General features: G+C 38.1%; 1 protein-coding gene and 1 long non-coding RNA gene across 2 annotated transcripts in view; one reads left to right on the top strand and one right to left on the bottom strand.

Annotated features, from left to right (window-relative positions):
• LOC139079710 (uncharacterized) overlaps positions 1-11,211 on the bottom strand; it is a 121,227-nt gene that overhangs the window by 16,637 nt on the left and 93,379 nt on the right. The gene's annotated exons all lie outside the window — the stretch shown is intronic.
• LOC103555880 (olfactory receptor 1L8-like) lies at positions 4,756-5,703 on the top strand. The gene has a single exon (XM_008527694.2). The coding sequence runs from the start codon at positions 4,756-4,758 to the stop codon at positions 5,701-5,703; it is 948 nt and encodes a 315-aa protein (XP_008525916.1).

The following is an 11,211-nucleotide window of genomic DNA, read 5'->3' as shown; positions in this document are numbered from 1 at the left end:
ATTCAAAGGAAATAAAATCGTTAGCTCAGAGATAATTACACCCTCACATTCATTTCAGCTTTATTCATAGTAGCCAAGACATAGAAATGACCTAAGTGTCTATAACGGATGAATGATAAAGAAAATAGGAAATATATATATAATGGAATACTATTCAGCCATAAAAAGGAAGGAAATCCTGCTATTTGCAACAATGTGGACGAAACTTGAGGACATTTTGCTAAGTGTAATAAGACAGAAAAAGACAAATACTGTATATACTCACTTATATGTTGAATCTGAAAAACTAGAACTCATGGAAACAGAGTAGATTGGTGGTTGCCAGGAGCGAGGAGTAGGGGTTGGGAGAAACGGGTGAAGGTGGTCACAGGGTACAAACTTCCTTATAAGAGGAACAAGTTCTGGAGATTTAATTTATAGCATGGTGACTATAGTTAACAAGACTTTGTGTATTTGTCTTGTATTGTATTTTTGAAAGTTGCAAAGTGAGTACATTGTAAAAGTTCTCACAACAACAAAAATGTTGCAACTTTATGAAGTAATGGATGTGTTAACTAACATTATTGTGGTAATCATTTTGCAATATATACATATACCAAATAATTGTGTTGTACACATTAAACTTACACAATGTTATGTGTCAATTATATCTCAATAAAGCTAGAAATAAATAAATACTTGTTGAATGAATGAGTAGAAAGAAGGAAAGTCGCAGGAATAGTAAGTGGAGGCGGTGGGACTCAAACCCAGGACTTTCTGTTTCTGTAGTACTTATTCTTAACATAGGGATTAAAATTAAAAAACTAAACCCAATGTTAAAGAAAAATACACACGAGTATTGTGTGAGACAGTGGTTTACACTGAGGGCAATAGTAGAATGTGTTTGTATTTCCTGTAATATAGTTGTGGATGATGTTCACCATAACACAATATTCTCTCTACAAAATTTGAAAAGACATTTTTTCTCTGGTTTCAGTGCCACGAAGAGTCGTTATCTTTATTTTTCAGATGAAGAAACAGAGACTTGTAGAGGCTAACTTGGTAAAAGCAACTTAGTGCCAAGGCCATCACTCTAATAAACATCTTCCTTAACACTAACCCTCAGCACGCTGCTCTGAGCCTAAACTCTAATATATCCTTATACCAAAGCCCCTTGATAAACATGACAATAACCTTTGCCTGACCATGTGCTTTAAACACACATAAGCTAACATTAACCAAACACACATAGAAAAAATCTAATCCACATGCCTCCCCAGACACTGGAAGGCACATACACACCATTGATCTAACCCCACTGAATCCCCTGAAAACTACAACCTCCCATATTGACTTATGACCAGCCCAGTTCTAGAAAATAGCTCGATCTGCATCTGAATCCCCAATCATAAAAATATTCAACCACATAAATGTTTGTCCACCCTTGATAACCCATAATTGGGGAAACTGAAGCATGCCATTGAGATGTTGCAGTGAGGTTAAGAAGTTCTGAGCTTAGCTCCAAATTCTAAACAGGAAGCCTCAGGGGTCCCCTTACCCTCTTGGAGTCAGCTCTGCTAACTGTGATTCTCATTCCACTTTCTCTGCTTAGAGAGATCACAGGACAAACTCCTCTGAGAGGTCATGACACCACAATTCTCTCTGCCTAATAAGGACCCCAGAGGTCAGTACAGCAGAGCTCGGACCCATGAGAAGCTGCCTGGGCTTCCACAATCAAGAGAGTCCTCGCCACTTGAGTCAGGGCATCTCTGCCTTCTGAGATACAGAGCTAGGACAGCATCATGCTCGGGACCAGATGTTAGGGAAGAAATCGTGGTTGAGGCCAGTAAAGGGAAATGTATTATCCCTTTAGGGCAGTGTATCAGTTCCTCCCTTCTCCCCTGTTCCTCTCCTTGTTAATCAGCCAAGAATTTCATGGAAGAAACATGAGAGAGCTGAGGTTTGGCTGAGAAGCAGACTTGGAGCTGATTAGGAGATGTGCACATCAGCTTCTAGAGAAATTGGAAAGCAAAAAAAAGCATCTGGATATGAAGGTGAGCTTCCATAAGCTGGCCACCTGCCTGGCTACTCCAACCCAGTTTGGTACTTGCTCCTTCCTCCCTTATAGTTTCAAATATTTCATGGATTAAGAAGCCATAGGGTGCAACTAAAATTTTCATCTGGCTTTTGGTTTTAAGTCCATCAAGTTTGACCTCTAGGCCACCTATGATGTATGTTTTAGTGGAAACAAAGCCCCATCAGTAGAAAGGAAGAAAAAAATCTATTTTATTCCCAGCCTCATTCACTCACCTGGTGCTTTTAGAACTCTTTTTCCTGATTCTCAGATCTAAAACCTTTCTTTTTTCTAGTCATCAGCATGGGTGATCTTCATGTCTACAAACTAAAGCACCTCATTAATTAACTCAAATCACTAATTTTTTGTATTCTGCATCCCTAGGCAACTCTTTCACAAATGACTCAATTTTGAATATTGATCTGTGATTGGCACGGTATCTCACTTGCTGTTCATAAAACATCAAGAATTGGCTTGTGAGCAGGTGATGGAGGACAAATGAAACCCCCATCTTTTGTCTTAAGTCCAGGGCACTCTCTGTTGCACAGTGACAATGCCACACACCAGATACACCCCAGCCATGCATGGTCAATTTTTTTCCACCTGATTTTGGTCAGTTAACATGGGTATTCGAAATTTCTAATTCTACCATCTGTACAATTCAGAAAGCTATGCAACTTCTCTTGTAATTACAAGGATAGATTCTGAACATAGGGGAAGAAAGCTTGTCATTAAAGGGGATAGAAGGGTAGTTCATTTAGGAAATCATCACAGTGAGGAAGACATTGCCTGTACATGATTGTGATAGACAATGCATATACTGAAACATGAAGTGAAGCATAAGAGTTGAGAGCATGAGCTTCAGAGTCAGTCAACTTGGGGTTTAACTCCTGATTGCTATTCACTTCCTCAGTGACCTTGAGCAAACCACTTACCCCTCTTAACCTCAGTCTCCTAATAACAACACATGCCTCGTAATCCCTTATCATAAGATTTAAAGAAGTGGTTAGCACAGGCTTGACATGTAATAAATTTTCAATAAATACTGGTGATTATTATTAACTTCAATTATTGATATCCTCAAATCATTCAACGCAGAAACAAATATTCTTTCCATAAAATCTTGCAAAATCCTGACATTTGTCTGAGAATTTGGCAGTGAGAGCTATGATACGTGAAGCACGTGAATTAATTGATTTTGAGAACATCCGTGAACAGCACATAAGGGAAGACGACACTGGGATTGTTGAGGATCAACAGCTTCCGCTGAGTGTTTACATTGTGCTTGTCTCTCTTCTAAGCATTTTAAGTGCATTATCTCACTAGATCCTCATGAGAATGCAGCTATTTTTGTCTAATATTACACATGAGGAAACTGAGGTTTAAAGATGTTTAGTAACCTACAACTAAAATGTAAGCATTTAATTGTTAAATGAATTAATATATACGTTAATATAAATGTAAGGTTTTAAAAAATGTTTGAAAATTCCAATGTAAAAGGCCCATTCAAAGTGTGTGAGCGAATACGCTGCCTCTAAAGAAATTATTGTAAACACTTCGATGATATGAGTATGATCATTGTAGAGATTTTTATGGTAACCAAGAATACAGACACAATCAACATCTCAAAATGTTTGAAAATCTTTGTGTAATATGTCCATTCATAAGGTATGGATGAATATGCTGTCTAAAAAATTGGTTTAAAACACTTTGCTGATCCAAGATCTCTATTGCAGTGTTTTTTGTACTAGCAAGAAATGGAAGCCACTTTGATTTCATCACTAAGTAACTAAATATGACTGAAAAAAACAGATTTATATATATTTTAAAATTTAACATGTTTCTCATCGATATTTTTGGATACAACTATGAGAGCTGAATTTTAAAAGAAGGAATTGAAAAATCAACAATGCATACCCATCTTCTACAAACAGGATGTAGGATGGGGGATTAAAGAAAGGAAAATCAATATACAAAAAAGAGGTGACTTGCACAGACTGACTATAGCATGCCATGAGTTAAGGAGGATGAATCTCTTATCATGTTCCCAGAGGAGAAAAAAATTATTTTATTAAACTGGGTTCAGCACTCCTCTTAGATTTGCTCTGTTGGTTATTTTGGCCAACTCTTATCATTTTCCAAGATAATGCAAAGATCAGCATTAGAGTGGCACAACTGAATTTTCTTTGATGGGGGTGTGTGTCCTGTGACCACCCTGTATGAAATACCTCCACCCCTGTTCCCTATCCATCTCCACCCCTTATATATTACTTTATTTTGTTCACAAAATTTATCCCTACCTGATATTATATTATGCATTTTGTTTCTTGACAATCTGTCTCCCCAACTACAACATGAGCTTCATAAATGCACATTTTTATTGCTGTGTCCCCCACAGGTGAACAGAGTTTTTACAGAATAGGAACTAATGAACTTGAATCAGAGAGGTCCACCACTGATGATTTCTAAAGGAAAACTCTTATTCTATGCCTCCAGCTTTCAATATCAGGTCCTGGTGATGCCCATGGATTTGGGAAGGGAGGACCACATCAAGGACCGTGAGGTCGACAAGCTGTCTTGGCACAACAGCTAATTAGGAGCAAATAGACAAAGCAAAGACTTGCTGGGTTCTCATGATTTGGGTTAAGGAACAGAAGCATGTTAAATAATGAAACTTCTTGTATATAACTAGACCCAAGTCAATGGAAAGAGGTAATCAAACCAAACTCAGTATCTCTGAGTTCATCCTCCTGGGACTCTCCTCCCGGCCTGAGGACCAGAAGCCGCTCTTTATCCTCTTCCTAGTCATATACATGGTCACCATAACAGGGAACCTACTCATTATCCTGGCCATCTGCTCTGACCCCCAGCTCCACACCCCCATGTATTTCTTCTTGAGTTGCCTGTCTTTCACTGACATTTGCTTCACGACAACCGTTGTCCCCAGGATGCTAGTGAACTTCCTGTCAAAGAAGACCATCTCCTATGCTGGGTGTCTGACACAGATGTATTTTATTTATGCTTTGGGAAACTCTGACAGCTTCCTTCTGGCAGTCATGGCCTTTGACCGCTATGTGGCTATCTGCAATCCCTTCCACTATGTCACCACCATGAGCTACCACCGCTGTGTCTTGCTGGTGGCCTTCTCTTGCTCATTTCCTCACTTCCATTCACTCCTACACACACTTTTGCTGAATCATCTCACCTTCTGTGACTCCAATGTTATCCATCACTTTCTCTGTGACCTCAGTCCTCTGATGAAATTATCCTGCTCCTCCACATTTGTCAATGAAATTGTGATCATGATAGAAGGATCTGTTGTTTTGGTGACTCCCTTTCTCTTCATTGCTTTCTCTTATGTACTAATCCTCATTGCTGTTCTCAAAATTCCCTCGGCTGCTGGGAAACGTAAAGCCTTCTCCACCTGTGGTTCTCACCTCACTGTGGTAACCCTCTTTTATGGAAGTATCTTCTATGTCTATTTACAGCCCCTGTCCACCTATTCTTTCAAGGACCACATAGCAACAATTGTCTACACAGTTTTGTCCTCCATGCTAAACCCTTTTATCTATAGCCTGAGAAATAAAGACCTGAAACAGGGCCTGAGGAAGCTTATGGGGAAGAGGAAATCCCAGGCCACGCCCTCTTGAAAAACCCACAAGTGGAATCTGCTCCACTTGATTCTTTTTTTTTTTTTGAGGCCCATTAGCTCTGAGCTAACATCTGCCGTCAATCCTCCTCTTTTTGCTGAGGAAGACTGGCCCTGAACTAACGTTTGTGCCCATCTTCCTCTACTTTATATGTGGGATGCCTACCACAGCATGGGTCTCCAAGCAGTGCCATGTCTGCGCCCGGGATCCGAATCAGCAAACCCTGGGCCACCGAAGTAGAATGTGTGAACTTAACTGCTGCGCCACCAGCCAGCACCTCCACTTGATTATTGTTTCTTCTGGTTCATGGTAAATAATCAAGCTGTTGGGGGGTTAGCTTTTTTTTTTTTTGCTGAAGAAGATTGGCCCCGGGCTAACATCTGTTGCCAGTCTTTCTATTTTTGTTTGAGCAAGATTGTCACCAGGCTAACATCTGTGGCAATCCTCCTCTATTTTGCATGTGGGATGCCACCACAGCACGGCTTGATGAGCGATGTGTAGGCTTGCACCTGGGATCTGAACCTGCAAGCTCTGAGCTGCTGAAGCAGAGTTTACAAACATAATCACTACATCACTGGCCCAGCCTGAATGTTAGCATTTTTAAACCGTGTGAGACACAGCTATTGTGGGTACTTACGTCCATTATGATGGTCCACCCGTTGGCACTGTCTCTGCTTAAATCATAACACTCTTCCTAAGTATTCCTCCTCTTTCTTATGAAGATTCATCAGTTTCTCATCTCCCAAATACTTATTTAAATGAATCCTTTTCCCCGCAAATATTTTCTGAACAAATTTCTCTTTTTTATTAAGACATCTTCCCAAATCCTTCACATTTCAGTGTATTGCTGAAAACAATCACTTCATTTATAACTGTTGAATGTCTCTGCAATCATTTGAAGGAGGAAACAGTGGAGGGAGAGAGGGAAGAGGAGGCTTATATTTTAGCTAATTTTCTCATTTTGAGGATTTTTATAATTCCTTATTTTTCTCTTTCAAAAACACATTTTCTTGTTTAGAAATAAAGTTTTTACTTTTATAATCTTCTCTTTCTTTCCTTCGTTTATTATATTTTATTTCTTTTGAATTTCCTCTAATTTTTTTTACCATGTGATTAAAAAATGTTAATGGCCAGAAAGAGTAAGAACCAAGAGTGATAACATGATAGTTATGCATTCCACAGCAGAGATGTTGGAACTTTTCTTCCCTCCATCTATCCCTAAAGTTATATGTTTAAAAATATGTAATTTAATACTTTATTATAAAAACTTTCACTGTTAGGAGTCTCATCTATAGAAATGTTGTCATAAATGTATATTGAATATTGAGATGTTTTTTCAGTGAATCCTAGTTTATAGCAGATAAAAGTTGGCAATAACCTAAAACCCTATCATTAGAGAATGGAGAAATTAACTATGATTAATTAGACAGAATGAAACACTATGCATGCAGCGTGTCCAAAGAATAAAATGGATGTCTATTACTTCCTTGAAAAGCCATTAAGTAGCAAAATCAATATGTGGAATGAAGTGTAAAAGTATGAATTCATTATGTTAAAAGTTATATTAATATATACGAGTGTATAGTCACTGGAGTAAGAATCGAAGTTCATGGGAGGGACAAAGAGGGAGAAAATCTCTACTTTATACGCATTTGTAATGTCTGAATTTGTTCAAATAAATATTTATAGCTCATGGAATTTTATTGATAAATCAGATCACCCATGCAATGGTGAAAGACTTTCTTTCTAAGTTACCAGCTGAAGAGAAACTTTCTAGATGTTTGCATATCTGAAAAAGAAGAGTAGACCTGATTCCAACTAGTTTGCTCCAAGCCTGGGCAAAGGAGCCTAGTCATTGTCCTTGGAAACTGACAAGCCAATTCTAAAATTTAAATGGAAATGAAAATGGCCTAGAACAGCCAAGACAATCTTGAAGAAAAATCACAAAGTTGTAGGACAAACAATACCAAATTTCGAGACTTAATATAAAGATAAAATAATTAGTAAGTTATAGTATTTGTATAAAAATACGTAAATAGATCAATGTAACAGAAGAGAGAACCCAGAAATATGTCTTTATTTATATAATTACTTGATTTTTGGCAAAGTGTCAATGCAATTTAATGGGGACACATTCAACATGTTCAGCTGGAGCAACTGGATATGCACTCAGAAAACAATTAAACCTTGACCCCTTACTCGACACCACACACAAAAAATAATTCAAAGTGACTCATAGACCTAAATGTGAGGGTTAAAAGTATAGAATTTCTTGAAGTAAACAGAAGGAAATATATAAAAATGTATCTGCAACCTTGAGATGAGTGAAGAGTTCTTGGTCGGGAAACGAAAAGGGCTAACCCCAAAAGAAAAATTACTAAATTGAATTTCATCAAAATAAAACTGCTGTTCACCAAAAGATACCTTAAGAAATGAGAAATATTCACAATACATATGTCTGACAAAAGACATATCCAGAATATATAAAGAACTCATACAAATCAATAAGCAAAAGCACACAACTCAATTTTTAAAAGTGCACAAAAAAACTTAACATTTTACAAAAGAAGATATTAAAGTGACAAATACCACATGTGAAAAGACACTCAACATCATTACTTGTCAGGGGAATGTGAATTACAGTGACAATGTGATACCACTGAATCTCAATAGAATGGCTACAATTAAAAAGATAATACAAAATTTTTGTAGGATTTGGAGCAACTAAAACTCTCATATAATGACGGTAAGAGTGTGAAGTTGTGCAATCACTTTGGAAAACAGTTTGGCAATTCCTAATAAAATTAAATATATAACTACCCTCTGTTTATAAAAAAAACTTGCACAAAAAATTCATAGTAGGTTTATTTATAGTAGGACAAACTAAAAACAACCCGAATGTTCATCAATAGCAAATAGATAAACAAATCATCAGTAAAAAGGTGGACACTTAAAGATTTGTGTCATTTTGCCAGATGTAAATAATGCTTCAGTTTTAAAAGAAGTTGGACGACCTGGAGATAATGAGTGAAGGCTTTTGGGACTATTCAGCACTGGTGCACCCTATAGATTAACACCAGGCAAATGTGTGCTTCATCTGAATATACAACCTAGTGTAAGGGGAATACCTTTGGGAATTTGGGGAGGTGCAGAGGTGAGAATGAGAGGATCAGGAATGTTGCTACCTACCACCTCACAAAAGTAATCCTCATCTCACACAATTTCTTTTTGTCTTGTGAATCCAATTGACTTGAGTCCAGGATAATATTTGCATGTTCAGGCAGAAGGAGACCTTGCTGCTCAGAATTCTATTTAAATTCCTCTAAATTTGACTATGCATATTCCTAAAAGAAAGATGGAGTGGATAGTGCCTTCACCTCATTGGGCTAAATTAAGACAGACCCATAGGTGATGCTTCACTCTCTCCTGGTAGAGATGGTTCCATCATCCTTTGCCTTTCTACTCCTTTCTAGAAATGGACAAAGTGGCAGTTCTGGAGAGTCTAATCCTGCTAAATGCCTACAGAGAGCAGTATAGCTAAACCAGTGATGTCTATCCAGAGAAGTCCTCTCTTAATGAGAGGAAGTAACTGGAAAAAGCAGGAGAACTGTGGCAGTTGAAAACAGATCGCATAATGGGAGATAATGGTAGAAAAGAGAGTCATCTTTCTTTTCTTAAGAAACAACCTCAGAGCAAGACAGTAATATTCTTAGCTATTTCTCTCATATGGGATGCTGAGTCAGGGTCAGTACAAGAAGATGCCCCAGGATTCATCTTCCCCTAAGAAGGAGAAGTGGAGCAAAGCCACACTATAACAACTTCCCGAGAACTTTGTATACAATTTGGACAGAAGACATCAATCAGTTCTTTGATGACTTGCCTACATAGTAATAGATTTGCATTATCATTTTAGTCACATTTTATTGTTATGTTCATCGCGCTAATTCTCCATAGCCCTAAGAGGATTCCTGCCTTTGACCATCACTGGATACACTGAGACTGTCAGCTAGCAACTGATACATTATGTTTCTGTAAACTAGGATGACACCTGGTAAAGCAAGTACCTGGGAATGAGGGAGACACATTGTTGTCATCTGCCCTGCATGTTGGAATCCAATTTGCTCTTTTAACTATACCAGCTATGAATGTAGATAGAAAACTATACCGGCAGACATTCAAGGAATCCCAATTATGCTCAAGAGGGAAATGTTGGCATGGCAGAGTTGTCACGTATCAATGATGATTTCACTCTGGAACTTCCAAAAAAATGATTGTGGGAAGGCTTTGGATACTTAAACTGAACTGCACCTGTTAAATGAATATGTTCACCTGGCAATCTCTTGAGGGACACAACACTTTTTTGGTGCACATAGTGTCCTTGAATTAGTCTCATGACACAGATACTCATGGCAACAACACTTTGATCACATGACAATGACCCAGAGGACTCAGAGGGAGTTAGGGAATTGGGAACTTCATTAAGTGTGTTGAGTCAAGTAGAATTCACCTTCCTGGGACTCATTATTATAAATAGTCACTAGAGGGAGTCCTTTTCCAGGAAACTGGCTAAACTTGGCATTTGGCCCAGAAATATGATGAAGTAATATTTGAATGGACTATGCATTTACTGAACTGACTCAGCATCTTGCTTGTCAATAACTATCAGAGAGAACAGATACCCTCACCCAGGAAGGAACAATTGCCATGTTGATAGCAATAGCAGTTGATATATTTAAATAGCAGTGACCAGCTGTGCTAGAGGCTCAGTCAAGACGAGGTTCAATTGTGGGAACACTATGGCCAGCCTAAACTAAGGAAAGATTTTACCTGTAAGCATGGTGTTTACCGATACTTCCTCAGAGCCACAGTGTCAAAACGTAGAGAGGAATTCGGACTCTCTGTAATACAATCGGTAGAGTTTAAACAGTTCACCTGTTCCTTAATGGATCGGCCTTGAATCATCTCCATGAGAGACAGATGGGCAGTGTTCCACAATGATGCCTAAATCTTGAATTGATATAAAACTTGTTATTTGGTAGATAAAGTATAAGTCTGCCCCCAGACCAGATCAAACCTAAAGTTTACTGAGCACCAACCTTCAGTAATTACACCAGTTATGGGAAAATGTATAGTATGCGAGAAAATGGTTTTCTTGTTGGGGAGGCTAGAAAATTGGCATTGCTATAAAAAGTAATGTCGACATGTTAAGTGTTATTTAATCTGTCTGCCACAGCTGTATGGCAAAGTAAAGAATTTTTAGACTGAGTTATAAAAATTAATGAAAATGGAACACGGGTATAAAATGGTTGCCAGAATTAAAAGATCTCTTGGCAAGTCAAACTAAAATTCCCAATCGATGCAACACCTGTAGAGACTTATTGGCCAGAAAAAGAAGTAAATTTAGCTTTAGAAAAGTGATATATGCAACCCATGCCTTTTCTGAAGCCTATAAAAATGCACGTGATGATGGGAAAAAAAGGGATAGAAATAGTCCAGCTGAAAAAGGTA

The sequence above is a fragment of the Equus przewalskii genome, chromosome 26 (genome assembly GCF_037783145.1).
Source record: "Equus przewalskii isolate Varuska chromosome 26, EquPr2, whole genome shotgun sequence".
Classification (NCBI taxonomy): Eukaryota; Metazoa; Chordata; class Mammalia; order Perissodactyla; family Equidae; genus Equus; species Equus przewalskii.
The sequence above is the reverse complement of the archived record's forward strand: the minus strand, read 5'-3'. Positions and strand labels throughout refer to the sequence as shown.

Excerpts from the sequence above, each read along its gene's own strand:
- LOC103555880 (XM_008527694.2), top strand. The coding sequence starts at position 4,756 with ATGGAAAGAGGTAATCAAACCAAACTCAGTATCTCTGAGTTCATCCTC.